Source organism: Chamaea fasciata, unplaced genomic scaffold (assembly GCF_029207755.1).
Source record: "Chamaea fasciata isolate MVZ Bird 193981 ecotype frontalis unplaced genomic scaffold, bChaFas1.0.hap1 SCAF_1, whole genome shotgun sequence".
NCBI lineage: Eukaryota > Metazoa > Chordata > Aves > Passeriformes > Sylviidae > Chamaea > Chamaea fasciata.
Window position 1 is genome coordinate 105,480,151 of NW_027094086.1, and position 21,010 is coordinate 105,501,160.

General features: G+C 41.0%; 1 protein-coding gene across 1 annotated transcript in view; it reads right to left on the reverse strand.

Annotated features, from left to right (window-relative positions):
• Nucleotides 1–4,156: 4,156 nt before the first annotated feature.
• The window catches only part of EPDR1 (ependymin related 1), a 30,368-nt gene continuing 13,514 nt past the window's right edge, over nt 4,157–21,010 (reverse strand). Inside the window, exons 2-3 of the mRNA XM_066192175.1 lie at nt 8,274–8,482; nt 4,157–6,260 (exon numbers count right to left, since the gene is read on the reverse strand). Of these exons, the coding sequence (XP_066048272.1) occupies nt 6,070–6,260; nt 8,274–8,482 (400 nt within the window). The 3' untranslated portion in view covers nt 4,157–6,069. The remainder of the gene's footprint in view (nt 6,261–8,273; nt 8,483–21,010) is intronic.

Sequence of the window (21,010 nt, forward strand, 5' to 3'; positions counted from 1 at the left end):
TAGGATGGCCCAGCAGGCTGGAAACAGAGAAAAATGTCTTCAGTTTGGGTAAGCCTTCTTCCATGGTAAGGGACACTGCCACTTGCTCATAGCCTCCTCTGTGTTCAAGCAAGCACATTTGACAAAACAAAAGATTCAGAACAGATCCTGTGCTGCCATAAAACATCATATTTCTTTGGAAATCTGCTGAGTACCGAGCCAACACACAAGAAACCCGACTTCTTTGACAGGACTAGGTCTGCAGGAAGAAGCAATGTCGTTAATTAGCTGAATTGGTATCATTGCAGCCAGCTTTAGGCAAGAGCTCCTCTTCAAGCCTACAACTGAAACAGCTTCTTTCAAAGCTGAATGCCAGTTGAGAGGGATTATTCTAAGTTTAGTCCTTCTGACAAGCTGAGTTATTTATTTACTTTAAAGTAGAAGTTGTAAGGCTGAATAACTTTATATGAAAGCTATGTATTGCTTTACAGATACAGTGTTTGTTCCACAACAAATCTTTGGAGCTTTCTACAAACCATTTCTTTAATTCAAAAGTCAACATTTTCTGAAAATAACTTTTACATAATTTCTGTAGAAGAATGCTGGGAGAAAACGCTTTGTTTTCTGTCTCTCTATGAAGCAACTGCTTGAGAATGAATTACGGTCCTGCATACAGGACTTAGTACTTAAATAAAGTAAAAGCAATGTGCATAGTTCCCCATCTCCTTTAAAGAGATGTGGTGTATTTCCTGGGGTTAAGTGTCTACAGGCTCTGCAGAGCCCAGAGTTTTAACACTTTCATCACAGCTGGTAGTCACTTGGGCCACCAGTAAGGGTATCTCCACTGTCACTCATCATTACTTTCAGCACTTCCACCTCCTCCGCTCTTGCCAGTGCAAACTGCTGCCAACATCAAGAATGTCCTCCTTTATACAAGTCACTGATTACGGGGTATTGCAGCAATAAACAAGGGTTGTTACATGGCACCAAGTCTGTGGTAAAAAAACCCCAAACTCAACATCCATATGAAAAAGTGCCCCATTAAATTAACAGATGCAGCTCTCATACAAAAAAAAAAAAAAAAAGGAAAACAGGTGAAGAAACCACATAAAAAATTCATTTCAAAATGGCACGACAATGGAAAGATAGGAAGGGCTTTTCCCACTTTAAAAACCCTATAGGCAAGCAGAGAAGACTTGCCTGCCCTGTGTTGTGGGTACAGCAAGGTCCCTGACAGATCTGAAGAATGAAGATGGGACAGTGGGTACAAGCCGAAGGGCACTGTCTGGCCACACAGGGGCTGTCACAGACCGCTGGACTGGGGCAGCAGGCATGAGTACAAACCCCTGCCAGACAGGCTGGGACAGCAGCGGCAGAGGTGATGGGAGCGGGCATGCATTCTCCATGCAAAACAAAACTGAGTCACTGGCCTGGCCTGAAGGATAATTTTGGTGCAGAGGGTGAAACCCAGCCCTCTCCTTCAGCGTGACATGGGCTGTGACGTGGAGCTGGCAACTCAGCTGCTGCTGTTTCAGGAACGTCAAAGCTGTTTATTAGCCCTTAGCAAGCGTGGGAAAAACCTTGGTGGGGAGCAGGGTGAGCCCAGCAGGTTTTCCTTTCATTTCCTCTCCTTCCCTTTTGCTCACGAGCCCCTTTGCCCGGCGTCATGGAAGCCTGAGCTGAGCCAAATTAATGGTGACGGCTGTGGGCTGTGGGCATGAGCAACACCCCTGTGCACAAAGCAAGCGCTCAGGGGCACATAGGGTAAGCCCAGACGTTTAACATACAGACGTAATTTCATTCCACGTTGGAAGGCAGGGCTGGGAACCCTCCATGACATTGGTGCTACTGCCTCAATGCCTCCAGGCCACTGAGGGCCCCACTGAAGGAGGCAGCGATGCTGGCCCTGAGTTATCACAATCAGAAAGGCAAGAGCAGGCGGAAAGCAGAATTAATGTTCCCAGCTTGCAAGGGGGGAAAGAAATGAGTCTGAAGTAGATTCCTACGGATGTAGTGGTGAGACAATTAATTCATCAGTCTTCAAAGGCAGCAGGCAGCACTCTTTTAAAGGCACACACATTCTTGCAGATAAACACCCAGGTCGTCAGTCACACACTTGTGCCTGCAAAATGAGCAGTGCTGGGCTATTCGTCTTTGTTTCAAACAAAGTATCATACTGCAGCTATGTGCATCGCTTCATTTACGATGCAGTTTCAGGCTCTATGCTGAAATAGCCATAGCAAACCACATGGATCTTTACCCTGGAGCATGGTGAATCAGTAGGCACTCAAAGTAGTGTTTGGAAATTTACGCTAACATCTTTAGAGCAGAAGATGTCCTACATTTCTGACAGTTTTCCAGGACTACTGATTGGATCATAAGTTTTTTCCTCTCTCCTTACAAAGCAGTAAGGATTGTTTAAAAAGTTTTCCAAGCTTGCTCCATTTGCTCCTATGCCGAAGTGTAGATGTAAAGATTAAATCTGTAAGTGTCTGAGTCCATGCCATACATGCAGCCTCCTGGAAAGACTGTGACCTCCAGATCTTTATAGTCAGGGACCTCTGTCTATTTTCATGGATGCCCTTTTGAAATCTTTATTCTTTATAGTTAGGGAGTAAACTACTGATGATCTCGTGATGTGCCTTTCTCGTGATGAGCATGGGAGAACATACTGCAGTTTGCCTCCAGCATCAGTGTGGCCAAGGATGCATAAGATGCAGGATGTGATACAACAGACATGCCAAGACCTCTCATCAAATGGTATTTTGGGACAACAGCAATTGCACACGAGCCAACTCTGCTCTCTGTTGGACATCCACATGCAGCTCAATGTATGTTGCTCACATATGCCTGGCATTGCCCTCGCCCTTGAGACAGAACTCCTGGCAAAACAAAGAGCTCAAGTCCCGCTCAGATCCATCAGGTATTTAGATGCTCAACTCCTACTGAAATAAATGCAAGTGAGGTTTGCAAACACAGTTTGGAAGTGACTTCACTGACGTTAGGAAGTAAAGGGCGGTTGAAAAAGAGATGCAAGTTTGCAAGGAGTAAGTGTAAGCACTAAAGTGAACTTCAAGGTGAGAAATACACTGATTTTGTTCATGTTCCAAAAAGAATGTAAGAGTATCCTACTGTTTAGATATTTCTTGACTAAAATTGACTTTGACAATGTGTTTCTTCCTATTTCTTAATGAAAGTTGGCATTCCCTGATAAATGGCAGCACTTCCACGGTGTGCAGCATGGCTTGAGGTAGCAAAATCAGTCCCTAATAATAGGGTTAAGCAAACTGTTAAAACAGGAACTGAACCAAACGCCCAGATCTCCTCCCCAAACGCAAATGAAACCTTTCTTTGAGGTTCAGGAATGTTTGGTTAACTTTAAATTAAACAATGTTGTGTTTCTACACATCCTGCTTTCAGCAAAAACTCCAAGCAGAAACACAAAAATATGGCAGGCACATCTATGTTTGCACTATTTCTGGCCCAGGTGAAACCAGGAAACACTGGAAATCTCACAAAATCAGCTTTGCCTCACAGACTATCCAGGTTCTGTCGCTGTAACCCCACAGAATACAATATAACTCATGTACATACCAATTTATTATTAATTTTTCACCAAATAACTGTGATAAACAAGTTTCCCAGACTATCAGACATATGAACCCCCAATTTTTATTCATTTGTGGCCACATACTATATAGCCACCTTATACTCCTCCTCATTGAGTCACTGGCATAGTTGCCTAAAGACAAAATGCCTCTTGTGGTACTCATCAAACCAAAGCACATCATAACAAAGGTAACAAAACAGGCATATGCATGTTGTCCTTCATATTTGGTTTGTGTCTAATTCAAAATACGTAATCCTGAATTTTGCTGTTTGACATCTCTTTGACAACTCTCTGCATTGGATTTGTAGAGCGTAAATATGAAGGCAACACCATTGTTTCAGAGGTACATATCTGGCCATATGAAATTGCCCTGAAAGTCAGGGCAAATTTTTTAAAGCACTTTTGTGTACCAGACTTTCGCAAAATTGCAAATTTGTATTTAAAGGAACATTTAATGCTATTGCTGGAAACTATACCACTGTCAGCAAAACAAAATACAGACACCCTGATTACCCAGCTATCTGCTCGACCGCAACAAAGCCATCCCAAACGATTCAGTACCACAGCTTCATGCTTGCTAGCCAGATTTATTATATTTTCCAGATTCTAACAAGACACATATTAGGAAATGCATGTTAATCATTGTCCTAATGAGAACAATATGCAGTTAGCATTTAGAGTGTCACACAAAAAATACAGAAGGCAAGTACAGAATAAATGCACCCTAAATTCAAGGAAACCCAATCTTTCTCTCTACTAGCATGTTTCAGTGAAATGGCCCTCTGCAAGAGAAATTTTTAATGAGCTAGCTAAATTTTAACCAGTAGGTATATGTGCTTTCATTAGGCATGGGGCAAAGTAAAATGCCATTCTGACCACAACTGTGAAAGAAAAACAACCACTGTCCCACTTGCTTACGTACAAAAAGCTATGAGTATATAAAGCACTAAAAGCCTGCCCAGCATCTCTCCTCTGGAGACACCAACCTCGCAGTGTTTACATCCGTTTGCAGCCAGATGACTTCTGGAGCAAAAAATTACCCAACATGTGTAAGAGGACAAGAATCTGTCTTTAAATTTATTTGCAAGTACTAAATAAAATGCATAACTTACAGAATAAACCAGTTAATCTCATTTGGTGAAAGTGCAAAACCCATCACACTTCTGAGAGCCTCAAAGGTGCATGAAGGTTTGGTTTGAACTTTCTAATGCAAAATATGTGCATTCCCTGCGCTTTTTTGGTTAGGTGGAGATAATAAGATTTGAGGTACTGATGAAACAGCAAATAAAACAGGCATCAATGGAGTGGGTGCAAAAGAAAGCAAGATTGTCATATCTGCTTAGGCTGTAGTGCCTTGCTGCCACACTACACAGAGGACATCTAAAACCTGTGCCTCCCATTCCTTCCTCCCAACTCTCCTCACAGGTAACAGACTCTGTCTTTCTCTCCATCCCAACCACCACGCACTGTGTGAATGCTGACTCAGCCTTTACTAACTATGCACGAAGAACAACTTTTCTTTTTTCAAACCTCCCTGGAATTATAAAGGTTTTTCCACACCCTGAGTAAAGACTGTTGAAAGTAGCTACAAAACATTAAAGCTGTTTAGAGTGCAGTACCGTTTAATCCCTTCACATAGGATAAAACTAGTAATGCCTTGAAAAGTGAGCGCTGAAATAAAACATGACTGAAAATTGCCTAATCACACCCCACTGGAAGCCCTCCCCAAAAGGGAGATGCATAAAAACTTCAGCTTACTTCTTTTTGAAGGAGTACCTCTCCCTCTTTCCCTTCCTTTCATACCATTCTTGCAAGAAACAGAAAAGTATTTTTTGCACATCAGCAAGCATTACATGAATAAAGCTACATCAGTTTCTTTTCAGAAAGAACAAAACTTAGCTCAAAAATTGACTACCAGCTTCCTGAAGAAAAGAATGAAAGAAAAAAACCCACAATCAAAACAGAACACAAAGCAAAATGAAACCAAAATAACAAATTTACACAATTTTTATGCATATAGTTTAAAATTATATTTTTCACTTAGGGATGAGGTTTTATGCAGGTTATCCTTCTCTTCAAGTCTCCAGAAATAACAACAATAACAACAAAATTTAGCTTTTTCTTTTAGACAGTACCATTGTTGCTGTCTGCTTATGCTTTGTCTTCTTGAAAAAATAAATAATGACATCTTTGCAAAAGGAAAAATCAACCTTAAATAAATAATATCTAGAAATATTGTCTTAATGGTAACTATATAATACTGCAAGTGCATCACTGAGCAGATTGATGTGATCGAAAGATACCTTTTGTTTTATATATTTTACTCAGTTATATGCTTATGTTCTCTCTCAAGTGAAAACTTACGAATTCCAAAAAGAGCAATATTAAGCTTGAAAAATCAGCTTAGATGTCAACACCTGGCTACTAATAACCATCCTCTTGGCTAACATGTGTTTGCCCAGGGCAGTCAGTGTCCATGATCAGCATTCATCTTTCATCCTCGTCAGCTGGGCTGTCTGGCAGGTGCTGGGAGGGGTGAACACGGAGGGGTCTGTGATGCCTGGTTGGATGTCAAAGAAGCGAGTGGAGGTTGTCACGCTGTAGTTCTTGGTGTAGGTTTCCTGTACTGGGTAACAGTCTTTGACGGTGTAAACGCCGACCCAGGATTCCACTGCAAACCAACGAGAAATGTGACTACTTTAGGTGACAAGACAAGATGGGTCCTGGTGATGTCAGTCTCTTTTAACTCATTGCTTCTGTTTATTAGATTCTCATTATCATTTTATTTTTTTTAAATTCCTGTTATTTTCAAACATTTCTAGTGGTTCATTATCGCAAGACTACACTCAACGCTGACCACCTCCAGGTATGTGATGTAGTGAGTCTGTCCCTCTTTTAGCTTCTGTTTAATTCCACAGTGTGCTAATCTCAGAGGTGTTCCCTCGCTCTCTTCCCCCCTTGTTCTCTGTCATCACCTCTGCCTTCTCCACTGTGCTATTTAGGCAGTGGCAGCAATATCACTGAAGTGGTTTCCTTTGAATACCCTTTGCTTTTAGCTCTCTTTTATTAATCTGACAGACACCTTCTGTGATCATTCTTTACCCCTTCAATCACACTCCATCCTGTTGTTTTATGCATTGCAGATCTCTTGATAGCAGAAACTCATGCTGTTAAAATTACCTACTGTGATCGTAAATCAGTTCCTCTGAGGAATGCCGGTAACAAGTTTTTCTAGTCCCAAGGACACTTATTTTCTCCCATTCAGCAGCAATCACACACACTTATTTTTAGTACTTTTAGTTTTATGCCACAGGCTGTACCACAATCACATTACCAGAAATAAATAAATGGTGACATAAAACACACATATACTGTATCCAAAGAAAGAGTGGCAAACTAAGCAGTATTTGAATATACCTCTTTTGAGCATGCTAATATACCAAAAACATTCTGACCTCAATTAATATGGTTTTGAGTACATAGAAATGGAGGAAAGCTTTTACTGAACAAGTCTTTCAGAATTTAGAATTAAAAAATCATGCTTAAATATGATGCTACCAAAGTAGCCTGTATCTTCCCTAAAACTTCTATAATTGTAAAAGAAGTATAATTTTTACAATCCAAACCAGTACTGGCTGAAAGGTATATAGGTAGATGGGTAACTTTCAGACATTATGTTTATGAACGAAAAACACTGGAGATACAAAATGATACAGGATAAAAATCACACATCATTAATTGAATGTATCTGGATATAAAGTTCCACAAAAATTCCAAAAATATCAGATCTGAAAAAATAAATTACTGGAGTGAGTGATAATTTGCCTCTTGCAGACTACCAGAGGATACATCAGCCTCAAAGTTACAGAGGTCTAATGATCATATCCTTCATTCTCTACTTCATTTGTTCTACTTTTTTCAAGAAAGAAATATTTTCCTCTGGCTAAATGCTCAAGTTCGTAACCAGCCTATATATTAGATGTCCATAACCGTAAGTATTGCATTAGCTGAATAGTCCCATAAAATTCATGAAGGTTTTAAAATGATTTTTATAGTTGTCTGGGTCATCAATAAACCATAGATGAAACTGAAGCCAAAATGCTAATAAATTTCTGCGCATTCAAAATCTAACATACTATACCTTGGAAAATCCGGCCTCCTTTCTTTTACGATGCAAGTGTGCAGCTGCCAAGTGCAGAACTAAGCCTTGCGAGCAGCTATTTTTTACCAGTAGAGAGGACAACAAAATTTAGGCACATATTAAGGATTTCAGTGGCTGCAGAACTATGTGTAGACAAACACTGACAACCTGCTTTGTTTCTGTTACACAGACTCTAGTTTGAGTGTGCCCCAATTATAGTGCCAATTCTTCTCTAGATAAATTTTGTATAGAGGTTGCCAGATTCAGACATGAAATGATGCTGTTCCATGCCAAACTCTGTATGATATCAAATACAAAACAATCAAGTCCCCTGAACATATTTAATCCTGCTGAGATATGAGATTTTCCTTTAAAAATCCATTGTTATTAAAATGATATTCTGTGCACAGGGCATTTTCGTTACTTCTTCCAGAGAACTTTTTAGAAATATGGAAAGCTGGGGTGAAACATGAATAATTTTATTTTTCCCTGTGCAGCAGAGATATTGATTATTATTAAAATAAAACAAAAGCATGCACATACATTTCCTGGCTGGTTTTCTGTCAGACCATTCCTGTACCATAACTTCATCTCCAGGTCCCCCAATGTAGTACTGATCTTCGTAAGTTGAATTGGCAGGAATATCATATGGATCCCATGGCTCTGTCAGAGCAATCTTCGAGCAAAGCTTTGTAACTTGTTCAATCTGAAACATCACTGCATCTTTGTAGAGCAATATATATTCAAAGAACCTGAAACATTAAGAAAAAGCAATTAATATATATATATTCTTTTTCTATCCTAAGCAACGAACATTGCTGATATGTAAGCTTGCCTTTGACTTCTCAGTTATAAGAACATTTCCACTTGCACTAAACTTTGCCAAACTTTGAGAAACGCTAACCAGTTGGGCTGAAATTTCCCATGCTGAAAGTTTCTCTCAGCTGATTCTTTCCAAAATAAATAAATCAGGCTGAACTGGTTCAGCCATTTCTGAGAACAACAGAACAACTTTTCTGAGAACAACTGAGAGAAAAACATGTTATTATTCCTAGTTTTGTTTTGTTTTGTTTTAATAACTGCTTCATTAAAAAGCTCCACTGGCTCCATGTTTTGGAGAAAGGACTTAAAATTTTGGCAGGGGAAAAGTTTTTATTAAAAGTTGCCCAGATTTGGCTAAGTTGTAAGCCTTTGAAAAAAATCTGCTTGCATAGGCTGGATAGATTCACTTCTCCATGAATGTGGTAGAGCCTTCCTCTGTACTGGTTAGATGTGGTATCCGCCATCTCCACAGATGTTTCTCCATGGCAACACACAGAGCTGAAGTGGGATGTAGTGGTGAAGGGGGAAGTACAAGGCCCCAAGTGCAGAACTGAGAGGGTCACCCTCCATAAGGCACAGTCTTCCTCTGGAAGCCACCAGACACAAGAAGCAGTAAAAAGACAAAGCAGAGGAGCAAAATAGTAAGGCAAAGATAAGGAGAAGTGTGGAGCTCAATAAGCTTGAGAGGCTAGAAGGTGAAGTTACCAGCATGGACAGTTAATAAAGATTTAAAACCAATCTTCTGATGAGTATGAAGTGACCATCTCTCTGAGGAGAAAGGATAAACATTTATATGGACACTTTCATCTAGTTTCTTTTTACAGTGGTCTGCTCTACCACCAGTACTGTGACATTGCTCCCGCACCTTCAGAAAGGATGTGGTATGGTCCTTACCTTTTAACTGGGCACAAATCCAGAGAGAAACAGAAAATCAAAATTATCAGAAGTATCAGCCAATCTTGAACATTCAGGTGTGAATAGCAGAAACTTAACTTCTCCAGGGTACTTTGCATTACCAATCAGATAAGAAGTTGTTCAAACCATGTCTCAAATCATTGTCATGCTTGCTCTGCATCTTTTGCAAAGGACTTACAGGGGTCACTTTCTAAACCCTCAAAAACTGCATTCATTATTAGAAGCTTCCCTTGAATATCGCAGCTCAAATACTTGGCTACAGGCTACTGTTATGCAGTGACTCTAGAGAAAAGGAAGGGAACAGTTTCATCTTTCCAAGTAATTCTTGCTTCATTCATAATGCTGCCTCCATTTCCTGCAAAGAAAAAAGGCTTGGGTGTCTTAGGACACAGACAGCGTCTACTTCACAAATCTGATGCTAGTCTCTAACACTATTCATTCCGTGCTATCAGAAAGATGGGAAGCTAGTAGAAAACACTGCATAATTCATGCAACTGAAGAGATGATGCACAAAAGCACGAGCAGACCCTTCTCTATTTCCCAAATCCTGCACGTTTCTCTTTGCAGTCCTCACTCTTTTGGGGAGGATGCAAAGTTTACATAAAATAGGGTTGAAACCAAAACAATTTAGAGTTTTAATTTTTGCACAACACAACTGCACCAGACAGCAACAGCTTCACCCACCACTGGCACTGTGGCATTTAAAGGTTGCATAATAAGAAGTATCTCAGCATGGTTAAAAGCATCTGAGCAATATTCCCATCACTTCTTGAGAGCATCATTTATCCTGCATGCATGTAAATACGGTCAGGCTAAATGCCCTTAGCCAAACTGAACAGTGATGGAGAATATAAAATGGGAAAAGGAAGCTCACATGATGTAAACTGGGGCCCATCTCTCACTCACAACCTTGCAAAACACGGGACGTTACTTGTCCTGCTTTTCAAGTTGGGGGAAACTTGCAACTGGGAACTTCCCCCACACTGACAAGACTCATGCAAAGAGGGTAACAAACTGCAAGGCTACACATGACCTTCCCCATGGTAAATCACACTCCTGCCCATATCTTAAAATATTCCTGCTTCTGCCATGACTTTCACCAACCTAAACTTGCCTGCCATTTTCTTAGTCAAAGGCAAGGTTTCCACAGTCATGACGGACTACTGAAGAATTCAATATCTTTCTGAACTCCTTTCTTACATAAAGCCCACCTGAGGTCACATATGGACGTACATAACTTTTATACTGCATTTGGTCCAGAAAACATACAAGAACACTAAAATACACTTATTTACGTATTTTTAATGAGTCTAATGACCCAACTACTCTTCAGCTGGCTGCCCAGCAGCTCCCATTAACGTGGGACGGGAAATGCCTTACAGAGGGAATCTATGATCATGCTTGAGACATCTGACTGACAATACAATGGTTTTGTAAAAGAACACAAAATCCCAGTGTATTAGAAAATTATCACAAACTACTAGGAATGAAAATTAAACTGTCACATTTCTTTTTTATTTTAAATCCTCACTTAAAACTTAATTCACACAAAATTTTAGTCACATTTTCAACAATCCTGCAGACAGCAAGATGGGCATTATGAAACACCAAAGTAAATAAAAATGAGGAAAATCCAAACAAATCAAACTCAGCACCAATCATCTCTCTGGCAGCCATTCTGCAGAGTAGGAGGCTCCACCACGGACATTTTTGGTTCTGGGAGAGGGGGACTGAACATATGTGAAAGAGACAGCAGTCCAACACCTTGATGTGCTGCTGGGATGAACTCTGCCTCTGTGGTGGCAGGCACACGAGAGGAGATCTGCAGAACATGTTCTGCTCACTGTGCATGACAGCCCTGGGTAAGCAGGGGCAAGATTTACACTGTCCGTCTTCAACCCAGATGTGCTTCACATCCAAGTTTTATAGAGAATTGCTCTGTGTCCTGGAAACAGCCAGCACAGAAACCTAAGATTACGCATGATCTGAGTTTAACGGCATATGAAAGGTGAATGGTTAAGTTGTTGTTTTATAAGGAGAAGTATTCACCAGCCAAAATTAATAGCAAAATGTGCACAAATATAAAAATGATAATTAAAAGAAAAGATTTTAAAATAAGAAATATTTTCCTCTTTTTGTTTTTAACCAGCCAAGTCCTGAGTATACTACCTCTATTTGTTTTAGGTGCCTGAGGTTTCATTGGCTTCTTGAGGGGAACCACAGAGTCCTGAAAATAAGTCTTGGCAAAGAAACAAGAGAGGAAATTATTTTTAATTAGTTTGTTTTTTTCAGAAAAATGTAACATATTTGCAGCCTGCACCCACCTGTAATATTATTTTTATAATAATTCAATTATTTAACTGTAACTTCAAAAAAGCCCCAACCTAAAACCAAGTGCCTCAACTAGGCCTCAATTAGCCACCTTGAAACAGACTTGAAGAAGTTACCTGGACAATTATCCTATTTGCCTGATTGAGATTATATCCTTTCCTATCCTATCCTTTCCTATCCTTCCTATCCTATCCTATCCTATCCTATCCTATCCTATCCTATCCTATCCTATCCTATCCTATCCTATCCTATCCTATCCTATCCTATCCTATCCTATCCTATCCTATCCTATCCTATCCTATCCTATCCTATCCCACTCCACCCTGTCCTACTCCTCACCCCCTTGGACAGTATGGGACTCTCTCATGAACCTTAATATTCCTTTTGTCTGTGCCTGAAAATGGATAAATTCCAGCATATGAAGACACATGTTTTTTCTCCCATACTTCAAAGAATTTCTTAATTCTGGACCATATCCTGCACAAAGAATTCCTTTAATTTTGCTGGAAACAATCATGTCAGACAGGTGGGATACAGGCTGGGTTCAGTACTTTCTTCTCCCAAGCTAAGGAAAGTTTATTTCAGAATAAGAGACATAAGAGTTAAACACAAAGCCAGAATACCATGACCACACAATCAAAAGGTGAAGCACTTGTGCTACGGACATACTGCAAGGGGTGGGTGTGCATCTGAATACTGTCCTACTTGTAAGGTTTCTCATGAAATCTGAGGAGATAGCTAGAGGACCCTCTCAGGACATAGCCCACATAACATGAAAACACACTCCTGGACCCTCACAAAGGCCTGAACTAATAAGTTTGTCTTCTGAATGGGTGATTTTTTTTGCATATTAATAATGCATTTCACAACAGTGAATTATTTTTCAACATTTGTCAGAAAAAAACCACATTAATGTTACGATCATGCTACCAGCTCCCTTTCAGGTTATCAGTCTGCATCCTATGCTGGGTCCTTCCCAGTCTTGAAGCCTGCTAGCCTGCCCAACACCTAACACATCTGCCTGACTCCCAGGGTTTGCTTCTGCACTTCCAAGGGCTTCCTTGTGAGAGCCAAACCGAGAACAAAGGAGCTGCTTGCTATACAACTGCCTCTGTAGTGATTCAAAGGAGCAGAGGTGCTGTTAGTGGCCTGGCAAGACCCATGTGATGTATTGAATAATATCAGACAAGGTCATTTACTAGAGAGAAGCAAAATTATGGTTTGAGATTGAGACTGGGTAATAGAAACTTTCTGTGCTAAATCTGGCTCTGCATTATTTTGCTCTGTGGCTTTAGACAATCAACTTACATTACCGGAGCCTTAAAATGCTGTTTATTATTTTCCTTTGATTGCTGTAGCACTGGAGAGACAAATCTGTGATCACAAACCAGTTGAGTGAGGCACTGTATTAACAAAGAACAAAACCACAAGTCCTGCCCCAAAAAACCACTGAAACATTGGTAAAACAGACTTTCCTTTACTGCAAAGGTGTACTGGGGTTTCATGAACCTAGGGCTTTAACCTGTTGATTCAGATTTCCCAGCTGTAGCTATTGTAACATTAAAACTCTCACTCATGCTAGCCAGGATTTATATTACCTAGTAGTATAAAGCTAGGGAAAAACGGAAGCAAAATTTCATGTATTATTTGTATCTGAGATACTGTATTACTCAGCAGAAACAGTACTTTCTATTTAATATCTCAAGCTGAGGTCACTGCAATTATTTCCACGCTAACTTTACTTTCTCTTCTGTGCTTAAATTAATGCTTGAAGCATCTGTCTGCCTTTATGGTACTATGTAATTCTTTGCCAGTTTTGTTTGTAAAAAGACAATTTTAATCACTTTGGAAGAAGTTAACCCCACATCTAACCAGAAGAAATTTCACTACAACTATCCCAAACAAATTCTGTTCTAGTTTGCATGGATAGGTATGTCCATATATTTAACTCTTGAGGTATCTTGTATCCTCCTGATAAAATACCCCATAATGATACCACTCTTTTTTATGCATTTTTTACTGAAGATGGACTGGGAGAATGGGAACCTTCACTAGAAGTGTGACTCCATAATCCCATCTTCTCAGGTCCTCAGATCAAGAAGAGTTCAAGGGAGCAAAGCTGCCAAGCAGACATGCAGATAGCTGATAAACACTCATCAGGTCAAGAACATTCATCTGCTTTTGGAAGGATCTGGTGAGCTCATTTCAAAACGGAGAAGCATTCGTTTTTTAGTGTATTTCTGGGAACTCCTTTCCTCTTTCCCATGAAGTTTTCGGTAATTTCAGACTTGTGTTTTTCTTCTGGTGTATCAGACCTCAACAACAACAGTAATTTACCATATTTGATCTCACATGTTTGGCAGTGGTGCAGGACTATGGTATATTGTACAAATACAGGACTGTGCAAATACATGTGACAGTAAATGTAATGTGATATTGTGTAAAAGCAATATTTTTTAGTCTGACTTAAATCACTCACAGATTGTAAAGGCTTTCTTTTCTTTTTTTTTTTTTAATTTTCGAGGAGATCAGGCATCCTGTATTAGGTATCTAATTAACAAGGTATATGAGGAACTTTGACCACACGACCAGTTTCTGAAGCAGAGAGAATTAGTTAATTTAAGTCCTGTTAATTATGCAGATTGTGTAGAGAGAAAACCTTAAATACAGGAATCAAAAGCTGCAAAGTAAAAGCTACACCAGCTAAAGGATAACATACTTTTGTGACTTTAATTATGAAACTCAATTAAAAATGATGCAATTTCTTATTATTTTCATTGTTTTCCCATAAATTAGATTAATTATTTTGGCAAACACTCAGGGAAAATCAGCTCTTCAGCAAGAAGCCTCTTACCCTTGCTGTCCCTTTCTGACTATTTGACACTTCTTAATAATCTGCCAAGTCACACCCCTCAGAACAATGCAATTGAAGTTGAAATTCAGAAAAACAACAAAGCATTTTGTTTAAGGGAGTTTTGTGAGAGGCTAAAAGATGCACCACCCTTAACAGAGAGCATCTGTGTGTTTACATAAGTAACAGTATATTCATAACTGGAGCCCTCAGTAGACAACGCAGCTCAAAAGGAAAGGAACGGATGACGTGGCCAGCACACCATAATGCTTTCCAATGAATCAATGGAATCACCTCCTAGGGAATATGGTATATACTAGCAGAACCACATGATATCAAAATATACTTGAGGTCAGAGATTATTTTCCTGTTATGGGTTTGTAAAAAAAGTCTAGTACAATGACGCTTCTGTGAGTAAGTAATAATAAAGGTTACTGGAAAATCACAGCAGGGCTTAGAAGAGACCAAAAAGAGTGAGGAAGGCCAGGAGTCACCTCTCAGTATATACAAAAGACCTTAGGAAAGATGAAATAATGAAGAAGGAAATGAGAGAGATGCATTACAATTTATTTATTACATTTCTCACCCTCTTTGTGCTATATGCAAAAGGACAGTAAACAACTCAGTTGGAAGAGGCAATGCTCAAAATTAAGACATAAGAGTGCAATTATTTTAAGGCACTCTGTGAGCTTGTAAAGACGTAAGAAATAGGAAAGAGAAATTTAACATGTAGAGGGAGCCAGAAAAAACATGGTTACAATGACCGAGAGCATCTCAAAAAGGGAAAAAAAATGCATACCCAAACACAGAAGACATACCTGTGTTCCTGTTTTTAATTTTACCTCTAGAGACCAACCAGGAGCATGGAGCTCGTGCCACAAGAGCTGGCAGGACCTGGGCAGGGCCAGGAGCAGTGGTGGCCAAGCTCCCCTGGCATGTATAAATGGAGCCCACAGGGAGCAGTAGAGGCCAGGGCAGGCCAGCAGGGTGTGGGGCAGCTCTTACCCTGCAAGAGTGTTCAGCAAGGGTGTTGAACTCTGCCAGCTTGACCAGGGAGCAACGGGACCCACCCAGCAGAAAGGCATGGCCCATCTAAGCTCTACAGCTGCTGCGACTGCCCAGACAGAGCTCTGGTGGACCCAGCTGTCACCTGCAGGGTGTGCCCTGCTTGGATGGTGGCAATGAGCATCCCTGTATGAGCTGAGGCCAGCTACAGGAACACCTCTGCTTAGTGACAGAACTGCAGGAGCAGGCAACTAGGCTGAGGAGGATCAGGGATTGCAAAGAACTTTAAACTAGATTTGAAGTGGGAAAGAGATAAAACCAGGCTTGCTAGAGATAAGCCTGGGGGTGGCACAACAATGTTTGAGGGATGGTGTGCTATCAAGGTGCTTTGGTCTGCCCTCTCAGTGGAGGCAAGGTATGGAGATCTACACAACAGCAAAGACACGAGGGTTATTGATCCATTGAAAACCAAAGAAGTGCTTGGGAAGAGTCACAAAAGACTTCCTCCCCTCACAAAACGGGTGGCAGGATCAACAGCCCGACCAAAGCGCATCTACACTGATGTATACAGCAGAGGTAGCCGGAACAGGAGTTGGCAGACATTCTGCAACAGGAAAACCATGATACAGTTTGAAAGATGGCAGGATGATTTGCACAGCTGGAGTGTTGTAAAGGATGTCTGTAAAACCCTCAGAAGAGATAGGAAAATGAGGAGAGGTTGTGGAGTACTCCTGTGTGTTAGGGAGTGTTTCATTTGTCTGGAGCTTAGTGATGGTGACAACAGGGTTGAGTGTTCCTGGGTAAGAATCGGGGGAAGACCAGCAAGGTAGATGGCATGTTACAGACCACTCAACCAGGATGAAGGAGTAGATGAAATATTCTACAAGCAGCTGCAAGAAGACTCACAATCACTTGCTCTTGTTCTCATGGGGGACTTCAACTTACCAGATGTCTACTGGAAATATAACACAGCAGAGAGGAAACAGTCTAGCAGGTGACTGGAGCGTGTGGAAGATAACCTCCTGGCACAGCTGGTGAGGGAGCCAGTTAGGGAAGGTATCCCTCTGGACATGTTGTTCCTGAGCAGTGACAAGCTCTTTGGTGATGTGATAGTTGGAGGCCATCTCGGGCATGGTGATCACAAAATGAGTGTTTTAAATTACCAGAGAAGTAAGCAGAGGGATGTCAGCAGAACATCTGGGGAGCTGACTTTGGCCTGTTCAGGGAGAGGAACATGCCAAAGTACTTAATGCCTCCTTTGCCTCTGTCTTTAATTGTAAGACCAGTTGTTCTCTGGGTACCCAACACCTTGAGCTGGAAGACAAAGACAGGATGCAGAATGAAGTCCCCATAATCCAAGGGGAAATGGTTAGTGACTTGCTACACCACTTGTCATATTTGTGTGTGACACACAGAATTCCATGGGGCTGGATGGGATCCACCCAAAAGTACTGAGGGAGTGCACAGAATTGCTCACTGAGACACTTTCCATCATTTTCCAGCAGTCCTGGCTCACTCAGGAGGTCACAGTTGATTGGAAGTTAGCAAATGTGGTGTTCATCTGCAAGAAGGGCAAGGAGGAGGATACAGGGAACTACAGGCCTGTCAGCCTGATGTCAGTAACATGAAAGGTCACGGACCAGATCACCCTGAGTGGCATTATGCACTAAGTGCAGAATTGCGTCCAGACCGCAGGGGTTTACAAAAGGCAGATCCTGCTTGGCCAACCCAAACTCCTATGATGAGGTGACCCACTTGGTGGATGAGGGATGTTGATGCATTCCTGGGTTTTAGTAAAGTCTTTGACACCATTATCCTGAAGAAATTCGCTGCCTGTGGTTTGTAAGGGTGCACTGTTCACTGGGTTAAACACTGTCTGAAAAGCTGGGACCAAAGAGTGGTGGTGAATGGAGCTAAATCCCGCTGGTGGCCAGTCATGACTGGTGTTCCCAAGGGCTCAGTGGTGGGGCTAGTACTCCTTAGTATCTTTATCCATTAACTGGATGAAGGGATTGAGTGCATCCTCAATAAATCTGCAAATGACACCAAGATGGGCAGGAGTGTGGTTGTTCTGCTGGAGGGTACAATCTCTCTAGAGAGGCATCTGACAGGCTGGATCAACAGGCTGAGGCTAATGGTATGAAGCCAACAAGGGCAAGAGCCGGGGCCTGAACCTGGGTCACAACAACATAGGGAGCACTTCAGGCTGGGGGAAGAATGGCTGGAGAGCTGCCCAGTGGAAAAGGACTAGGGGTTGCTGGTGGTCAGCTAAACACAAGCCAGGAGTGTGCCCAAGTGTCCAAGAAGGCCAATGGCATCCTACCTTATATCAGGAAGTGTGACCAGGGCAGTGATTGTCCCCTTGAACCCAGCCCTGGTGAGGCTGCACTTAAAACAGTGTTCAGTTCAGTTCTGGGTCCCTCACTACAAGAACGACAGAGGTGCTGAAGCATGTTCAGAGAAGGGCAATGGAGCTGGCGAAGGGTCTGAAGCACAAGTCTGATGAGGGGTGGCTGAGGGAGCTGGGGGTGTTTAGCCTGGAGAAAAGCAGGCTCAGGGGAGACCTTATTGCTCTCTACAACTTCCTGAAATGAGTTTGCAGCCAGGTGGGCGCCAGTCTCTTCTCTCACAGAACAAATAGTAAGAAGAGAAAATGGCCTGAAGTTTTGCCAGGGGAGGTTTAGATTTAAATACCTGGAAAAATTTCTTCAAGCATTGTAACAGGCTCAGCAGGATGGCTGAGTCATGATCCCTGGAGGTATTTAAAAGACCAGAAGATGTGGTGCTTAGGGACATGGTTTAGTGACGGCCTTTGTTTTTGTTAATTTAACTCTTGGACTCAATGATCCTAAAAGTCATTTGCAACATAAATAATTTAATGATTCTAATTGTCAGATTAATCTGGAGTTTTTACACCTCTTAACCAGGGTCTGAGACTGGTTACAAAATTGGATGTTAGCTCTGCCCCCTACGAAAGTATCTATTTTACACATCAGAAATGCATAGTAGAATGAGGTTCCTTAACTACAAATAACTAAATTCAAATACTCTCCCTTTTCCAGACATGTATTTTAGAATAAAATAATAATAAAATATAAAAAACGTTTTTTCAACTAGAACTGGGTACTGCAGCTTCTTACACACTTTAACTTCTGTTTTTAAACAGAGGAGGACTTTCATATGCCATGAACAGGGATTACAGGCATTTCAGGAGCCCTATAATGATCTCCATCGAGATTGTAAATCCCATCATGCATATATACTTGGCCAGTTAGTCACCTTTCAGTATCCATTCTTGCAGAAAAAGTAATCATGAAGCAGTCTGAGGAACAGATTGCCCTTTGGAACAGATGGGGAGGAGGTCCCTATGCCGATAGAGCAAACTTTTCTTTCATGATGGAATATTCTCTGGAAAAATTTGTGAGGATATGCGCTTGTACCAGATTGCTGTCCCAAGATGTAATGTTTTCCACGTCCCATCTGCAATGATTTGCTTAAGAGGGATGATTCAGGTCTTTCTGATATCTATCCAATATAAAAAACAAAAAGACTGTGTCTGTTTTCAAGGGAATTTGGAAGTCGGGCCAGATAATCAGATGAAACAGCTTGAACGCTAAGTACTCTTCAACTTTCCAACCTCCATCCAAAGATCTGAGTATAGCTTATTGTTAAATAAACTTTGTGAAAGATGGAGATTCACTTCACTGGAAATATATGCAACCTGAAATTATGGCACTGAACCACATTCTTCCTCCCCACCTCCAATATAAAAATAACTTCATTTCAACCAGAAGTCTTTGTGCAGATCTTTTTCTTCTTCCTTCAGCAGCTATCAATCAAAAGTAATATTGTTAGGTGAGTGCATAAATTAATGACTGGATTCAAATACAGTGTGTCAGTGTGTTAAAATTCCAGGTGGAACTGAATGAAAGCGTACAAAACAGAAGAATTATGCAAAAGAAGGGAATGTCTGTGTGAAAGAAAACATGTAATTAGGGAAGATGTTAATTGCTACATGGTTGTAAAGGAAATGGCATTTTGTTCACATATCCACTGAGAAGTGGTGCAGTGCACAGTAACGATTTAGAAAGGGAAGTTTACGGTTCTAGGTCCATTAAGGAGGTCACTTATTCTGCTCTGCTTAGTCCTGATGAGACCAGAACGCTGATGTTGCTCCTGGTTTTGGATGCCTGACTTGTAGGAACAGATAAACAAATAGGATACAGTCTAGAGAACAGCAGGGGGAGTGGGATGTTTAAGAAACAAGACCTATGAAGAAATGGAGCATGTTCAGTCTACGACAGCAAGACTGAGGTATGATGATAAGATGGTCAGTATATCAAAAGCTAAAAATGAATACCAACCTTTCTCCATGTTACCTGAAGCAAGGAGGGCTTATGTAGGAGACACTCTGAAAATGTGTCTTCTCACAGTCCAGCTTTTACAAGAACTGGTGAGAAAACCAGGAATCAGGGACAAACCATGTAAAGCTTCTCTTCCCCAGGATGGGAGAACAGGTTATAGGGCAACTTGGGAGACCTTCCCGGCCTTACATGTAAGTGACTGGAGAATACTGATGGCTGCTGGTCTTTTTTTTGTAACAGACTAGCTCAGTCAATAAGTCCTGATATTATACGACCTGGATTCTTGACACTACTACCTTCCTAAAGATGCTGAACCTTTGGGGATGATTGCCTGAAACCTCCCAAATGCAATAGTGACACTCTCTGAGGGGTCTCAGTGGAGGGCTCCATCTTATTTCACATGGGAATTTGAGAGACGGTGCTATCTCCTGCACACTGACGACCTTCAGCTCTGTTTACCTGCACAATTAACTCTAATGACACCATCTCACTGTTTTCAGTGCCTGAATGAAATAAAGAAAAATACTGTCTAAAATTAGGACTGGTGAGATAGGAGTCAAATGAAACATGTTCAGCATTCACAGGAAATAATTAAAAGGTTAAGCTGTTAAACTTGCTCTTCACAGAACTGGGTTTTTTTTGGTCCTCTATTGAGTTATTGTGCTTTTTGTTATAACAATAACTTTTCCACCTTTGGGGGGTGGGGAGTGGCTTTCAGCAGTCATCACATGCGCACTGCTTGTACGAGTCCTCTGTAAGCAATAACCATGACACAGCACAAGAAACTGGCATGTCCTTAAAAATCAGCTGGGCTGAAAATACATAAATAATTAATTCAGGAAAATTCATTTCAAAACCTTTATCTTCAAGTTATTGGACACACATCAGTGTGTTTGATACAGAACTCTTTCACTCTTTCAGGTTATCTGTCAGTCCATCACAGAAACAACAGTTGCTGAAGACACTGCAGTCAGCTAAAGGAAGCACGGTTA